The sequence below is a fragment of the Euleptes europaea genome, chromosome 2 (genome assembly GCF_029931775.1).
Source record: "Euleptes europaea isolate rEulEur1 chromosome 2, rEulEur1.hap1, whole genome shotgun sequence".
Taxonomy (NCBI): domain Eukaryota; kingdom Metazoa; phylum Chordata; class Lepidosauria; order Squamata; family Sphaerodactylidae; genus Euleptes; species Euleptes europaea.
The window spans coordinates 42,625,175-42,643,029 of NC_079313.1; the positions used below are offsets into that span (position 1 = coordinate 42,625,175).

At 43.5% G+C, this 17,855-nt stretch overlaps 1 protein-coding gene across 4 annotated transcripts in view; it reads right to left on the minus strand.

The window, feature by feature from the left end:
- The window catches only part of LOC130473511 (glyoxal reductase-like), a 109,421-nt gene that overhangs the window by 62,057 nt on the left and 29,509 nt on the right, over positions 1 to 17,855 (minus strand). For all 4 annotated transcript variants that reach the window (XM_056845048.1, XM_056845045.1, XM_056845044.1 and 1 more), the window contains exon 2: positions 243 to 491. In XM_056845048.1, coding sequence (XP_056701026.1) covers positions 243 to 491 — 249 coding nt within the window. The remainder of the gene's footprint in view (positions 1 to 242; positions 492 to 17,855) is intronic.

A 17,855-nucleotide genomic window follows, 5' to 3' on the forward strand; every position in this document is an offset into this window, starting at 1 on the left:
AAGGATGTCCCAACAACACAATAACTGGGGTAATATCTTTTTTTTTTTAGGTTTAAGAAAATTTGGAGTTTTCAGCAGAAAAAGAGGGCTGCTCATGATTTGTGCAGGAATGAAGGATGAATAGAAACAAACAAACAAAAAGCACACAACTAGAGGTGATGAAATGGAGAAAACCCTCCATGTGTAATCAGCCAATATTTACTCCTATGTTTTTACAGAAGAGAATCAGAAAAATGCCATACCTAAGTATTCAATGCCAAGTCTCTTGCAGGATTCTAAGTAGGCTTGTTTTGTTTTCTCATAGCCATAATCCGTATGCCAGAGTTTGGTAGTAAGCCAGAGATCTTCTCGTTTGATACCACTCTCTTTGATAGCCTTCTGCAGGAGTGATTCACAACTATACCTCTTTGCTGTGTCAATATGACGAATGCCACATTTTTGTAGTGCATACACCACAGCATCATGAGAGTAGCCACCATCATGTGATGTTCCTTGAAAACACAAAAGGCAAAATTATCATTGGATTTTAGTATGCTTTGAATGTGCACATTCTAAAATGAATTAAACTGAACAATACTGTTTTGTATGGATGAAATCCTAGATTCTGATATTTTGGGCATGTCTGGGCATGTACCTATTTAACTTACAACCCAGTTTGCAGGAAGGACCATGGCTCAGTAGCAGGGCATCTGCTTTGTACACAGAACATCCCAGGTTCCATCCCAGAAATCTCCAGTTAAAGGGATCAGATCATAGAGGCCTCGACCTAAGACCTTGGAGAGTTGCCGACAGAGCACGCAGTGCTGACATGGGCAGACCAATGCTCTGACTCAGTCATAGGCAGCTTCATGTGCTAGAATGACACCAGCGCCTCTTAACAGAACCACAGTACTAAGATTTCTTTAGGAAGTAAAGCTAAGCTTATGGTTCTAGTATTTTCGGGGTGGGAGGGTTGCTGTCAAGTCATGGCTGAATTATGGTGACCCTGTAAGGTTTTCAAGGCAAGAGATGTTCAGAGATTGTTTGTCATTGATTGCCTCTGCTTAGTGACCCTAAAATACTAACTAGGACCAGCCCTGCTTAGTTTCTGAAATCTGATGAGATCGGGCGAGCCTGGGCACAACTGTTATCGCAAGTCAAAACAGACCTCAGCTGCCTTACCATTAGTTAAAAAATAGTGTTATGAATGCATGGCTTTCTAAAGTGAGAAGCTAATGGCTCCTTTGCCTGTTACAGCGGCATCATAGTTGTTATCAATAAGCCAACAGTTTATGAGAAAGGTTCCCACATGGCTTTGGATTTCTCTGGTGTGATGGTTAATAATAATCTAACCCATGTGGGAGCCCATTCACAACAATGGTTTCCCATGCAGACAGGCATACTTGTGGTTTTGTATTCTCAGTGGTAACACACTGCCACCACTGTAGTATGTGAAGTAAAAAGGAGCCATGAGGGGTGGAGACAAAAGCACAAGTTCATACATTGCTTGATTTATCATGAGTTGATGATTACCAGCTAATGCATGAACTCACTCCACTGCCATAAATTCTGTCCACAGCAACAGATCTGCAATGGCTCATTCATACAAGAAAGTTGTCATAATGTTGCAGTCGTCAAGTGATGAACATGCATGTGTGAATGTGGAAGAAATTGCAACTGTTCTGACACAACTCTACAACCTTTCTTGACAGTTTACAAGCAAAATAGGCAGTTGCAATACAGAGGCTGAAGGCTATATACCTAAATAGATTGTGCCTATTACGTAAAGAGAGGATTGAGCTATTGGGTTACTTCTAGTTAACTGGGAAGCTTAACTAGAGTTCACATCTTTAAAAGAGAGCTTGTAAAAAAAAAAAGAAGCAGCTGCAAAGTACTAGCTCTGTAATTGGTTGAACAGATTTACATACTTTTGCAAAGTGTATTCTACTTTTTTAGTTCAGGATTTTATACAGGTGAAAATGCACAGCAAGAAGGAAGAAATAAAGGAAAGGCACAAAGACAGTTCTCTTATGCCATGAAAGCTATCAATTTCTGCTGTTTAAATTTATTACATTATTACAAAATATAAATAACTCTGGCCATGATCGCTCCGATTCTTAAGCCAACATTGTTCACAATCCCAGATATATATCGTCGAAGGCTTTCACGGTCAGAGTTCATTGGTTCTTGTAGGTTATCCGGGCTGTGTAACCGTGGTCTTGGAATTTTCTTTCCTGACGTTTCGCCAGCAACTGTGGCAGGCATCTTCAGAGTAGTAACACTGAAGGACACTGTCCTTCAGTGTTACTACTCTGAAGATGCCTGCCACAGTTGCTGGCGAAACGTCAGGAAAGAAAATTCCAAGACCACGGTTACACAGCCCGGATAACCTACAAGAACCAGATATATATCATTCACAGATTCTGAAGACTGACATTCCAGATTCCATGGCTGAAATACAGAGGGGTAGAGAACCAACTTGGTATTTTGGCACTACTCTGGCATTCACTGGATGTTCAAACCAAATAGAGTTAATGTACATGAAGGAAGAGGAAGCAATTTAGCCGGAAAAACAATTAACAGGAGGACTGTTAGATAAAAAAGTGTTTTTCTTTCTGAGTAGAGAGAGGCTTTTATCTTATAGTTTCCTTATAGTTGCTTATTTTTTTGTGCTGCCTGCCAACAGCCAATTTGGGAGCCCCGTGGCACAGAGTGGTAAGCTGCAGTACTGCAGTCAAAAGCTCTGCTCACGACCTGAGTTCGATCCCAATGGAAGTTGGTTTCAGGTAGCCGGCTCAAGGTTGACAGCCTTCCATCCTTCCGAGGTCGGGGAAATGAGTACCCAGCTTGCTGGGGGTAAAGGGAAAGATGACTGGGGAAGGCCCTGGCAAATCACCCCATAAACATAGTCTGCCTAGTAAACGTGATATGACATCATCCCATGGATCAGTATTGACCAGGTGCTTGCACAAAGGACTACCTTTACCTAACAGCCAATTTGCTTACCAGCATAGTAGCTTGGTTCATAGTGCTGTGCACTCCTTTCCTTACAGATGTAACCCTCACATGAGTGGGAACTTTCCTAAATCAAACAACTCTCAATCTTTAATAGACATAAAATTTCCAAAGCAGTTATTGGACATCACTTATCGGACATCACTGCTTCTGAAAGGCCATAATAAAAAACTGAATATCACTTATTTGATATGCTAGACCCAGTTTCATTCCAGTTCTTTAGAATACCACCACCACATGGTTTGCCTGCTTATACATATTATTTGACAACTCCTCGTCTTTCTAGAGCCTTCTGTTTAGCTAGATTGAATGCTAACCCCTCTATGGTTATGCAGGGCAGAATTCTGAATATACCATATCCAGACAGGACCTGTCCTTGCTCTTCTGGCTCTATCGATTCACTAGCTCATGCCCTCTTGGAACGCTGCTTTTATGAGGAACTTCGATCACATTATATCTCCCCCCTTTTAACATACAAATCTAATGCCTCTGTGTCTGACATAATGCCTTTTCTACTAAGTGACAGGGATCCCAAAGCTACATTGTCAGTGGCAAGATTTGTTTCAGTCCTTATATCCCTCAAACACTAGATATATGCTGCTCAAGATCAATGGATCAAGGAGCTTCTAAGGGATAAAAGGAAAGGAAGGCTAGACCCAGTTTCTTCAACCCCATTTTGTGGTGCTTCAGTTGTCCATACATGCTGTAGTCACACAAAGCTGTCAGGACATTGGTCTGTCAAGGACAGTAGTGTGACTGGCAGCAGACCTCAAGGTTTGCAGGCAGAAGCCTTTCACATCACTTAATACATGAACCATTTAACCAGAGATGCCAGCAACTGAACCTGGGACCTTCTGCACGCAAAGCAGAAGCTCTACCATTGAGCTACAGTCCTACCCTGTACTTGGATTTGCAAGTCCACAGTTCCAAATTTATCTGAGCAACTGTCTATCATTGACCATGTGGAAGAGAGAATCACCCAAATGATTCTCATACTGTGAGCCAACAGCCATAGGTGTGACTGTTCTTATATTTCTCAGCAGCTGCAATCATTCTTACATTTCTGCTGGTGGATCAGCATGTTCCCAGTTTACATAACCTGTTCTGCTCACAGTAATATACACACAATTATGTAGATAATTTTCTGTAATGTACAGTAACCCTGATCAATGCTCATTTCAGTTGATTTCATCCTCAGAAGCCTAAACTTACACTACTGCAATCTGATTCAATTATCCCATTTCCTGAGATTGTCCAGTGTTTCTGTGTTGTTTCCTGATCTTTCTCCCTATTAGCAATGCTTCCTAGTTTGGTGTCACACTGACATTTCTCCAATGTTCCTACTTCCTTTCCTAAGGGCACCAAGTACGAGAAAGGGAAAAAATGCTGGTTACTTCTAACTAGAAAAGTCTACATTCTTGTAAAATCTTGCATATCCTTCTGTTTACCTTATATGTTACTCATCTTACAACATGTGCACATACAATATTTTATAGGTGGCTCTAAGTAAACTGTTTTGTTAAAATCCAGACAGACCTCTATATATTGCACTTCGTCTAAAAAGTTAATTACCTTCTCAAAAAAACAACAACAGAGTATCAGATTAGTCAGATGTGATATACCTTCTGCTTTACGTTATACTCGTCCATATCTTTAGTATTAGTTCCTTTAATAGTGCCTGATACTCAAGTTGTACAAATAGGACTGTCAGTAATTGGGTTGTTTGTACTCCCCTGAAAATAGTTACAGCACTTGCTACTCCTCAGGCATCATGAACTCTCTCATCCAAAGTCCTGACGTTAATTGATGTACTAAAACTGTATCAAATGGTGGGCCATCTCTTCTGGTATTCACGCATGGAACTAATGAACCACTGTCACCTACTGCCTGCTCTGATTAGATCAAAAGCTTTAAGCTTCCCCACCTCACTGCCAGAAAACAGAGTTGCACTTACCTGTAACTGCTGTTCATTGAGGTCTTCGGTGCAGACACACATGTGGGACTGCGCCTGCGCGCAGGCCTGCCGCCGGAAAAAACTCAATAGCCTTAGTCCTCAATCGGGGATGCCCCTCCCTCACAGGCGGGGCCGGATTTCGCGCCGCGCAGCCCGCATGCTCTTGGGCGGGGCATCCCCTTCCCTCCTCAGTTCCTTCTCCGCCGCCGACCAAGACAGCCAATAATACTGGTAAACACTCAATTTCTAACCAATAAAACTTTCCTTTTGCTTTAGGTCAACAGTGGGGATGGAAGGGAGGGATGTGTGTCTGCACCGAAGACCTCAATGAACAGCAGTTACAGGTAAGTGCAACTCTGTTTTCATTTTCTGTCTTCGGTGCAGCCCCACATGTGGGATAGTCGCAAGCTTACCCAAAACAGGTGGTGGGGTCGACTTAAGAAAAAAGGGTCTGGAGAACTGCTCTGCCCACTGCTGCATCTTTCCTGGCTTGCAGGTCCAGTGCGTAGTGTCTCACGAAGGTATCCTCTGACGACCACGTTGCCGCTCTACAGATGTCTCCAACTGGAACCCTCCTGTGAAGAGCAGCAGAAGAGCCCTGCGCCCTAGTGGAATGTGCTCTAATGCCTAATGGACATGTCAACTTTGCCTGCTTGTAAGCTATTCTAATAGCTGAAACCACCCATCTTGCTATCGATTGGGCCGAGGCTGCTTTTCCCTTCTTGGGTCCCTGATAGCAGATGAATAGTGAGTTAGACCGTCTAAACAATTTGGTACGGTCAATGTAGTAAAGGAGCGCCCTCTTTACATCAAGTGAATGCAAAGCCCGTTCAGCCTGAGAGGACGGGTTAGGGAAAAACACCGGCAAGACTAAATCTTGAGCCAGGTGAAAGGATGATATCACCTTGGGTTTAAATCTGAAGCTAGGGTGAAGGACCACCCTTTCATTATAAACCCTAAGAAACGGGCTATCGATACGAAGGGCTGCTAGTTCCCCCACCCGTCTGGTCGAAGTCACAGCAATAAGGAAGGCTATTTTCGCCGACAAGAAGGACAGAGGCACCTGGGCCAAAGGCTCGAAAGGTGTCAGCATCAGTTTCGCCAGTACTAGGGAGAGCGACCATTGTGGTGTTAGAACCGGGTTAGGAGGAAACAGGTTATTAAGACCTTTCAAAAAACGCTTTGCGAGAGGATGGGAAAACACTGTGTGTCCCTCCACCTTATCATGAAAGGCGGAAATAGCTGCCAGATGAACCCTTATAGAGGAGACCGCCAGGCCCCTCTTGGTCAATTCTAGCAGATAATCTAAAATCTTAGGAATAGGGCAGTTAAACGGGGAACAGCCCTGTTGCTCCACCCAGGTTAGGAACCTATCCCATTTCCTATCATACGAATAGCGGGTAGAGGGTCTTCTGGCCTGTAAAAGGACCTCTTGAACCGGTTGTGAACAGCCCACTAACAAGAGGGAACTATTCTCCATGCCATGAGGTGCAGTCTCTGCACATCGTGATGGGCCAGATCCCCCCAGCGAAGTAGGTTCGGGTGATCGGGTAGCGTCTTGCAGTTCCCTCCCGCTAACTGAGTGAGGAGGGTGAACCATATTTGTCTCGGCCACCTGGGAGCTATGAGAATGCAGTCGGTGTTGTCTGCAGCTATCTTCCCCAGAACCCGAGCAAGTAGGGGGAACGGAGGGAAAGCGTAAAACAGACTGTTCGACCAGGTGAGCTGGAACGCATCCCCCAGGGAGGAGGGGTCGTTCCCCGCTAGCGAGCAAAATTCCACTGCTTTCTTGTTGTCCCTGGTCGCGAATAAGTCTACTTGAGGGGTGCCCCATTCCTGAAAAATGGGGAAGAGAAACTGATCTTGTAGCTCCCATTCGTGATTTGTGGTAAAAACCCTGCTCAGTGAGTCTGCCTGTGTGTTGTGGACTCCTGCTATGTGGATGGCACGCAAATCTATATTGTGTGTCCCGGCTATTGCCCAAATCCTTTGGGCCTCTCTGCACAGAGGGATGGAACCCGTACCCCCTTGTTTGTTGATGTAAAAAACTGTGCATGAGTTGTCCGACTGTAGAAGTGTCCTTGAGTTCTGGAGGATATCTGAGAGAGAGGTAAGAACGTAACGTACTGCCTTCATCTCAAGAAAATTTATGTGCATTGATGACTCTCTAGGGGACCATCTACCTTGAATAGAATGATTCCCACAATGACCACCCCAACCCTCCATGGAGGCGTCCGTGGTAACTGTAAAACTTGGAGTCCAAAATCCCAGGGGGACCCCTTTCAGAAGGTTGGTTTCTGAAAGCCACCATTGTAGTGATCGCAAGATAGGCCTGGGAATGGACAATCTGTGCCACTTGGAGTGGCGAGAAAAATCATAGGATCGAATGAACCAATTCTGCAGTTCCCTCATTCTCAGTTTAGCTAGAGGGGTCACTGCAGTGGTCGAGGCCATAAGGCCTAATAACCTCTGTATGGAGACCACAGACTGGTGTCTATATCGCATGAACAAGTGAATTAGTCCTCTAATGGCGGATATCCTCTCAGTGGGGAGGAAGGCCCGACCCGCCCTGGAGTCTAACACGGCACCAATAAACTGAGCCCTGGGTGATGGGACTAACTTAGACTTCTTCAGGTTGACCATCAGCCCTAACCTTGTACAGGTAGAGAGAACTAGCTGCAGGTTAGAAGAGAGTAACTCTGGGCTCGATGCTGTAAGCAACCAATCGTCAAGGTAGGGATAGATCGTACATCCCTGGTCTCTGAGGAAGGACATAACTACTGCCATGCACTTCGTAAAAACTCTGGGGGCCGTGGCAAGGCCAAAAGGGAGGACCGAATATTGAAAATATTCAGATCCATAACGAAACATTAAGAAGTGTCGATGTTCGGGGTGGATAGAAACGTGGAAGTAGGCGTCCTTCAGGTCCAACACTGCGAACCATGTACAGGGTGTAACAAGTTCCATCACAGAGGGTAAGGACACCATTCTGAACTTAGAAACTCGTAAATATTTATTCAGAAACCTGAGATCAATGATGGGTCTAGAGCCCCCATCCTTTTTATTAACCATAAAAATTCGAGAAAAGAAACCCAAACATGGGGGGTTAACTCTTTCAACAGCACCTTTTTGGATAAGTTCAACCAGTTGTGGTGCAAACTCAGGGAGAGGGTTATCTGCCGCAGAACTGGCAGGGGAACAAGTGGGAACGGATTTGAACTCCAGGCGGTAACCCTGTGAAATGACCTTAAGAACCCAGGTATCAGAACAGATAGCCTGCCAGGCCGCAGAGAACTTTGCCAACCTATTTAGGAATGGCCGCCCCTCCTCAGGGGAATGCAGACATAGTCAGAATTTTTGGGAGGGTTGTCTCTGGTCCTTGTTTTGGGTGCTGGGAGTAGAGCGCTGCTTGAAGCCCTGTTTCGGCCTGGGATGTTGATGTTGAAACTTTTCGTGTTGAGGATACGGGTGGAATCTTTGGAATCTTGGGAACCTATTGAAGGAGGGACCAAAGGATTGTTGACGGAACTGGGGCTTGTCTCTCTGTTGTTGGTGGAAGACAGGAGTCACCCCCAGGGACCGGGCGGTCTGGCGGTCCTTCTTAAGATTTGTAAGGAACTCTGTGGTAGATGAGGCAAATAGGGTGTCCCCTTCGAAGGGGAGATCCTCGATGCGCGACCTTGTGTCTAGAGGGAGGGCAGTAGAGCGGAGCCAGGAATGGCGACGTAGAGTGATTGCTGAGGCCATTGTTCTAGCTGCACTGTCAGCTGCATGTTTGCCTGCGTTGATCTGCTGTCTCGACAGACGCGTGGCCTCTGCTTGTATAAGACGCAAGGCATTCTTGGAGTCCTCCGGGAGCAGGTCAATATGGGGGGCAATCTTTTCCCACAGGAACAGCTGGTACCCCCCCATAATAGTTTGGTAGTTAGATATGCGAAAATTCAGCGCGGCAGAAGAGTAGGTCTGTCTGCCCAACTGATCTAAACGTTTACTCTCCTTATCAGCGGGAGATGAGTGAGGACCCTGCCGTTGTCGGGATTGCATCTCTGTAGTTACTATGGAGGAGGGAGGAGGATGAATCGTGAGAAACTCAGCCGACTCAGGTTTTATTCTGTACAGATTCTCCACCTTCTTGGAAGAAGCTGGGAGTGAAGCAGGTTTCTTCCAAAGAGACATAGCAATCTCGGAAAGGCCTTCCAATATGGGGAAGGCAGCAATACCCGGTGTGTCGGGGTAAAGACGGCTAAGAATCTTGTCCTTAGGTCTATTGTCTGTTGTGGAAATATTAATGTCTAGTGCTTCAGCCATCCGTATCATTTGCTCCGTCCGGAGCTTGAGGTCTTCAGATGGTGAAATGGCATCTGTATCCCCTACTAGTTCATCAGGAGAAGGCTCTGATATATCCTCAGAACCTTCGTCCCTAGATTCTATCTCGTCTGCTTCTGACTCCTCTCTGGGAGTGCGCTGAGTCAAAGGGGTAAAAGGAGAAGGCAGTTGAGGTGTATGGAGGACCACCGGTTCGCCTCTAACTGATAGCTGTCTAAAGCGGCAAAATTCTATCCAGTCCTTGACCAACTCTGGAGATATTGTAGGAGCAGATGTAGAGGGAGCTGGTTGGAATATCTGCTGCGGTACCGAGGGGGTCGGTACCATGGAAGCTGGGTCCAGTGGGTCTGGATCCGAGATGAATGGAGGACCTTCAAGCGGGTCGAGGTCGACCTCGGAGTAGGAATGGAACGGAGAGCCGAGGTGAGGTGAGGGTGTCCTCGGTACCGAGGGCGGTACCGAGGGCGGTACCGAAGGCGGTACCGAGATGGAAGCATCCGGTGCCGAGGGTTTTGGAGCTGGTGCAGACTTCTTCTGCGTCGAGCGGTTGGAGCCATGATGCTTCTCGAGGTGTTTAGTCTTGTGCTTGTGTTTCTTATGGCCCTGAGGTGGATCCGAGGAGCTCGGGTCCGAAGGTCTCGGTGTCGAGCTGGTACCGGGGATCGGTACCGATCTAGTCGACTGCGCATCTCCCGGGGTCCTGGAACCCGTCGAGGGAGAGGGGGCCGAGAGGGCTTTTTTCCAAAGTTCGGCGCTCAGCCGGTGCGCGCGAGCATTGCGAGACCGGGTAGAGAAGCCCTGGCAGATGGCGCATTTAGACACGTTGTGCCCCTCACCCAGGCAGGTTAGGCAGAGTTCGTGTTGATCTGAGTGCGGTATTTTAGCCGGGCACGTCTTACAGATCTTGAAGGGGGCCTTGGAGGCCATCTTAGGCGCTAGCACCAGGCCAAGGGAGATTGTGAATAAATCTTTTCTTTCGTCCTTTAGTTACAATAAATTTATTTTTAAGTTTCTTATCTTCTCCTTTTTTTTTTTTTTTTTTGTAGAAAGAAGGGGGACCGTGGACGCGGCCCTAAAGGACTTACGAACACGTTGAGGTAAGGCAAGGAGCTCCGATCCAAGCGGCGGCAAGAAAGGAACTGAGGAGGGAAGGGGATGCCCCGCCCAAGAGCATGCGGGCTGCGCGGCGCGAAAGCCGGCCCCGCCTGTGAGGGAGGGGCATCCCCGATTGAGGACTAAGGCTATTGAGTTTTTTCCGGCGGCAGGCCTGCGCGCAGGCGCAGTCCCACATGTGGGGCTGCACCGAAGACAGAAAATGAACCCCATTCCCTCATACCTCTTCCCTTGTTAAAACTGAGGGGGAGGTGACACAGTACTGGGGGCAACTTTAATCTTCTTTTCATTCTAAGGGCTGGATCCAGAGGTGTCTTCCTTTCAGGGAAAGTCATTGCACAAAAAGACCAACTAAATCCATTTAGTTAAATGCTTAAGATCCTATCATCTTGCCTTTTCAGCTACTCAAGAATTGCCATCTGAGATGCTTCAGTTGCAGCTGTAGTTCCTGCATTTATCCAATGTAGTCAGTGCAGACAACTCAACCAAGATTATTTCTCAAGTTCTATTTTAAGTAGCCTTGTCTGTACTAGTAACTGTAAATCAGACATAATATTTGTCCTTGTTTGTAGAGCGACAACATATTTATCATCCGCCACATCCAGAAATAGTTGAGGCCCACTACCCTCTGCAGCATTTATCTTCCCATCTAACTTCCTTTCTACAAAAGACTCCCATAATTATACACTGCCTGTTAGCATCCCTCTTTTCAGTGGCATTAGAAAGCTTCCTATCATTGTTGAGGACTATGCTTGAATATCTATAGTTACCCCTACAATCCCTTCCTAAAATGGCACTTTAGCCTGTTGATTTTCATTACCTCATTGTGTTGCTGATCTAATGATTCTAACGATATATAATGCATACCGTCTTCCTTTCACCATATATAGCAATTACATGTGCAAGAAGTCTTAGGTTTGAGCCTTAGTTGTGTTTTATTATATTCTGTGTAATCTAACCAAGTATCTTAAAATTATTAACTGCGTAGCTAATATGACTGAAACAAGAAAACTGGCAAACTGAACATCCAGAAGGAAGACATACTCCATAATAAAACACTTTATTTTACAATGGTGCACTACAAGAAGTCCCATATTAATGCTGTGAAGAAAACCAGAAGAATCCAGAATCAACATACTATAGACACATAAGAAAATGAATGTGCTTATATAATTACACCATGGAGATATTAATGGAATGTTGAATTATATAACCACCACAGAAGAGTTACTACACTTTTTCATAACAAACTCTTCTCTTTTAATAAGCTGGTATCGGTGCCAAGGAAATGAGGTTGTAACTATTGTGTCTGTTTGCGACTAAACAGCCATTTCCAAGCAGAGAATGAATGGAGTTCATTCAGAGGTCCTGCAAATGGGCTCAAGACCCTTTTCACGCATAACAGATTCCAATAAGAAAATGTAGAACACACAGAACTTGTACTTTAAAGAAAATAAGCTGCTTCCTTCAAAGGAAACTGGATCATTTGTTTGTTGCTCTTCTAACATGCTAGGGATGCTCAAAGCCAACAACTAGCTACCCCAAACGTCAAACATAAACCTTTGTAGCTATCCTGCAGTAAGAATAATTAAACAAGCATATAACATTCATTCAGTTAGACAATAATAGTTAGAACTTCAGTTTAAAGTGCCAATTTACAGCAGAAGTATATAAATTCAGTATAAGGCATATGAAGAAGTGGAGAAACTCTTTCTAGGTAACACCACTTGAGGTGAAGCAGCAGGGGCTGCATGTCTATACTTACTTTCCTATCAAACCTAAACTACTACTCCTGATTTTACAATATAAAGTGCATCACTTATAGTTAGTGTATAAAATTATACTATTTGGAATATTTATGGAATTTTAAAGTATAAATATCTTCATTTTCAGTAAGGAAAGCTGCAAGTATACTTGTGAAAGAATTGCAAACTGCTGCACCCTATGCTACCTTTGCACATGTATCCTAATTTCTGCCATCTGAGTGCAAGGCAAAAACAGAAGGTGAAGGTAGAAAACAAAATTTGTAGTAAACAAAAGACTGTGTTCTATTCAGACAAAAACATTCTCATGAATATTTGGATATTAAGTTAAACTTTATAAAATTGAAATCAATGAAGTTTTTAATAATCCGTACTCCATCAATATGAATCTAGATTCATATTTGTCTTTCAGACCCTTGCGCCCCGAGGTCTCAACACAGAAATTGATTTTTCTTGTTTTCTGGGATAGATAATCGCCCAATCTAAGATGCATAGTTGAGATTTTTATAGAAGTTATATTTTAAGCTTACATTTAATATCAGTAGAATAAGTTTCATTGGAATTGGGATTAAATCATAAATGAGTGCACTGGAAGGAATGGTAGAAGCATTTCCCCTTTAAGGAAACCGAGACAGCCACTCAAACAGCTACACTGCATTTAGGGAGGAGGGACTGAAATGTATTTACAACAGGTCCATTCCTTTAGCATACGCTCCAGTAACTTTTTGAAAATAGCTCAGGGCAAACAGACAACTTGTTTGAGGTATGTTTATTGTTATTGTTATTTCTTGTTAATTAGTTTGGTAGCTTTCTGTACAGTGGTTAACCATTGTTTTTTATAAAACTATGATTAAATTTTTCTAAGCATTCTATCTACATGAAAAATCTGTATATGTGGTTTCGTATTTTTTAGGCTGAAGAAGCCTGAAGGTGAAACGCAAAGAATACCTAGGATCTGCGTCTCTTGTATCCGGCTCTGAACATAGGAGAATGAATTGTGGTCCCCACCAGAGACTCTATGTTTAAGGGACTTGGGTCATCACGAGTTACAGTAAACAGGACGGAGGAGGTCTGCTGCGTGCTCTGTGCAAATCCAAGTCCACGGAGGGGATATTAAACAAGCCAATTTTGCAAGAGGCTTCTTCTTCTTTATATATAAAAAATATTGTTGGACTTGCACAGTAGCTCGTTTGGTGGTGACCTACATCTGTATATCTGTATATATTGCATTGTGTTTATTATTGTTCAGCACCGATTTTTGTCTCTACACACATAGTATTAGATAGGTTGTTGTCTCATGTTCTTGGATGTTGTTATTCTTATATAATACACGTTGTGTTTGATGAGATTATTGAGCCACGTGCTGTTATTTTGTTTGAGCTATTCTCATTATATCATTGGGTGTTTTTTCCATTTGTGTTTACCTCCCAGAGACTGGCAACACTTTGTGAACAATCACATATTTTTCCCCTTCCCCATACGTTCAAGCTTAGCAATTAACACACCAGCCAGAGGACACCAACTGGGAAGTCACATGGATATCCCTGCACTTTAATATGAAGTAGCAGCAGTGAAAGGGAGCCAGGGTCTCCCCCAATACCCTCAACACCATTTCAAGGGCCAGCAAGCATCTTTCAGCAAGCCATATTCAGCTTACAAAGCACTAGTGTATATTGAGCCTAAACGAGTAATTGGGGTATGGCTTTAATTCTGGAATTCTAACATTTTTTGGTGAGTGTACAGCTTTTAAAGTAATTTCGTTGGACGAAGATCTGTTTCAGATTTACACTGATCCTTGCAAAAGTGCGTGCATATTGTTGAACAATGTTGGACGATCTTTTTTCTTGTAAAAATTAGACTGTTATAAGCTAAATATAACAATGGTGATTTGTGAATGCTCTTTTATTCCAGAATCAGGGTGATTTTTTTTCTGCTCTGTGTATGATTTTGGATGGAAACCAAATCAGTTTCATGCAACCTCTCTAAACACAAAATACCACATAACTGTAAAGCATTTTAAATGTTGAACTAGTGCTATGGAGATGATACATCAAATCATAGACTATTGCATATTTTTATATATACATACGGTAATCTCATCCACATGGAATACAAATGCAAGAGACTGGTAAAGGTTTTCAGAGATTCATAACCTGTTACATCATCCATCATATATTTAGTCTTCGCAGTTCTTGAAATTACTCTCCAGCCTAAAAAGCTTAGAACTTTTAACTACTGAGTTTCCTAAAATGCAATTCAGAATAATAGCCTAAATTTGCGCAAACTTTATCTATGGCCTGCAAATTATTTTGCTTTCATGGCTAGTTATCCAGGATTCATTAACCTTGAGTAAAACAATGAGATCTTGTGTTTATAGCAGTTAACCAAAAGCTGAGGAAACTCTTTGCAGAACCTAGCCATAAGGTCCAAAACAAATCTGCAAAGGTATAAGCATGCTAGTTTGCTTGACATTCAGCAGCAGTAAGGGCCAATGGGTCACTCAACATTTGGACTACATCATCAGCACTGTAGAAGTAAATCACAAACAGGCCCTTTTATTTCCAGGGTTTTGTTTAAGAAATCTATCATTACCAAAGCAATAATGTTTTTTTAGGTGTGGTGCTTATACCTTTGCAGATTTGTCACCACACCTAAAAAAGGATATTACAGAGCTTGAGAAGGTGCAGAAAAGAGCAACCAAAATGATTAGGGGACTAGAGCAACTGTCCTATGGAGAGCGGTTAAGACGCTTAGGGCTGTTTAGCTTGGAAAGAAGGCGGCTGAGGGGAGACATGATAGAGCTCTATAAAATTATGCATGGTTTGGAGAGAGTGGACAGGGAGACGTTTTTCTCCCTCTCCCATAATACTAGAACACGGGGTCATCTGCTAAAGCTGGAGCGTGAGAGATTCAAAACAGATAAAAGGAAGTATTTTTTCACACAACGCATAGTTAAATTGTGGAACTCCCTGCCCCAGGATGTGGTGATGGCTGCCAGCTTGGAGGGCTTTAAGAGGGGAGTGGACATATTCATGGAGGAGACGGGTATTCATGGCTGTTAGTTAGAATGGATACTAGTCATGCTGCATACCTATTCTCTCTAGTATCAGAGGAGCATGCCTATTATTTTGGGTGCGGTGGAACACAGGCAGGATGGTGCTGCTGCAGTCGTCTTGTTTGTGGCTTCCTGGAGGCACCTGGTTGGCCACTGTGTGAGCAGACTGCTGGACTTGATGGGCCTTGGTCTGATCCAGCAGGGCCTTTCTTATGTTCTTAATGTTGCATTAAAAAGTCAGACAACATCATGCTAGCTTTATGCTAACACTAAGTACAATATTTTCTGTAGTAAAGCTAATGTTTCAGTAATAAGAGAGCCAGCATGGTATAATGGTTAAGAGTGGTGGTTTGGAGCGGTGGACTCTGTCTGGAGAACCGGATTTGATTTCCCACTCCTCCACAACAGCGGCAGAGACTAATCTGGTGAACTGGATTTGTTTCCCCACCCCTACACATGAAGCCAGCTGGGTGACCTTGAGCTAGTCACACTCTCTCAGCCCCACCCACCTCACAGGGTGTATGTTGTGGGGAGGGGAAGGGAAGGTGATTGTAAGAAGGTTTGATTCTTCCTTAAGTGATAAAGTTGGCATATAAAAACCAACTCTTCTTCTTCTAATATGGTATTTAACCACCCTCCAAGAAACTAGGTTTAGCATAGCGCCACGAAAAGACTGTCATATCTACTTTGGAACAGTACATAGGCTTTCCCTGTAGTGACCCACAGCAAAGTGTTAGTTCATTAGGAAAATAGGAAATTTTGATTATGATTTTTAAATGACATTTAGAAATTATTACAATTCAGAGGTCACATTTTATTCTATTGACTAATACAATGTCTGAATGTCAGGTTCATAGCAGACCAGTTTAATCTCTTTCACGCATGTACTACTAATGTAGGCAGACAACTTGCCACTATATCGATTTAAATTGTTTTGAATACTGAAGTCTCATTCAGAAAATCAAAGTGTAGGCAATTTTCTAACAGTTATGCGGTATTTTTTTAGTAATGATCATTATTGATGAGCAATTATCTGTCACATTTGTATTCCACCCTTCCACCCTACCAGCTCCGGGTAGCTTACCTCAATTCCTCCACCACCCCCAACTACCATGTGAGGTAGCCTATGCTGAGAAACAGTGAGTAAGCTCAAGCCTGGGCCTGAACTGGGAGGTGAGTCTGGGATTCTGGGTCTCCCTGGTCTTTCAACAGTCTTTCCATGCTATATACACTAACATGGACTCTTATATAATGTTACATCACATCTCATTGGGGGAAGAGAAATGGACATGGTTTTAAAATTCTCATCCCACAATCCAATAAGAAACAGTACTTTTTGTGGTTATGCTGCAACAAGAGCAGTGTAGTAGGGGAAAATGGCTGAACCCTGAACAGCTAAGAGTGCTTTTCAGGGGCTTGGAAAATTCTGAACTGGGGCACACACACACACACACACACAAAGTGCCTTCAAGTCGCAGTTGACTTATGGTGACCCCTTTTGGGGTTTTCATGGCAAAAGACTAACAGAGGTGGTTTGCCAGTGCCTTCCTCTGCATAGCAACCCTGGTATTCCTTGGTGGTCTCCCATCCAAATACTAACCAGCGCTGACCCTGCTTAGCTTTTGAGATCTGACGAGATCAGGCTAGCTTGGGCCATCCAGGTCAGGGCAACTGGGGCACAGCTAGGGACAAAGAATGAAAAGATAAACTATGTCAGATATTTCCATAGTGATTGCAACTACCCAAGGGAATTCTTCACCATGGATAGAATGGTGGTGGTGGGGAATCAATATCAGCCTTACCTGGATACCTCATTTCCAACGTATCCTTTATTTCTGAAATTTTCATTTGGCACCCCTAGGGGAGCATGTTAAAAAGATAAGAACAACAGGAAAGAGAGAAGGAAGACTAAGTGGGAAAATACAGCAAACTGAACAGGAAACCATAAACATCAGAATTCAGCAGTGGCTTTGGACTGTGGACAGTATATAATGCATGACTGTATAATTGAAGCTAGAATATTTCATTATTTTTTTGGCACCAGAATCCCTACAGAATGTATTTTCTTCATGAAAAGGACTGTTTCAAAGGCTAGCATGTACTCCTGAACATCACTGATCTTCTCTATTAATTTATTATCCATTCTTGTCTGTTCACACACCTCAAGTGGCTTAGAACAATTCTAAGGAGAGGCTTAAGAGTAATATCAAAATTGCTACAAAGCGTAACAAAAAAAATTACTCCATACATTAAAATTATTACTGTCACAGTATCAGCACTAGCCATATCCAGCTAGGGTTGCCAACGTCCAGGAGTTCTAATTACAACTGATCTCCAGGCTTCAGGAATCAGGTCCTCCGGAAGAAATGGCAGCTTCAGATGGTGGACTCTTATGGCATCACATTTCCACTGAGCTCCATTTCCAAGCTCTGTACTCTCCAGAAACTGCCCCCAAATCTCCAGGTACTTCTTAAGCTGACCTATATCCAGCTGAGGGTTGAAAGTACGAATCTTAGAAAGAATGAAAATAGAGTTCAGATGGAAAACAAGAACAAATCCAAAGGGATGACCTAGGACAATTCTAGGAAGAAAGTCCTCACAGATGTCATAAAGGAAGATCAGTCATAGCCAGAATTTGAACCAAAGAGTT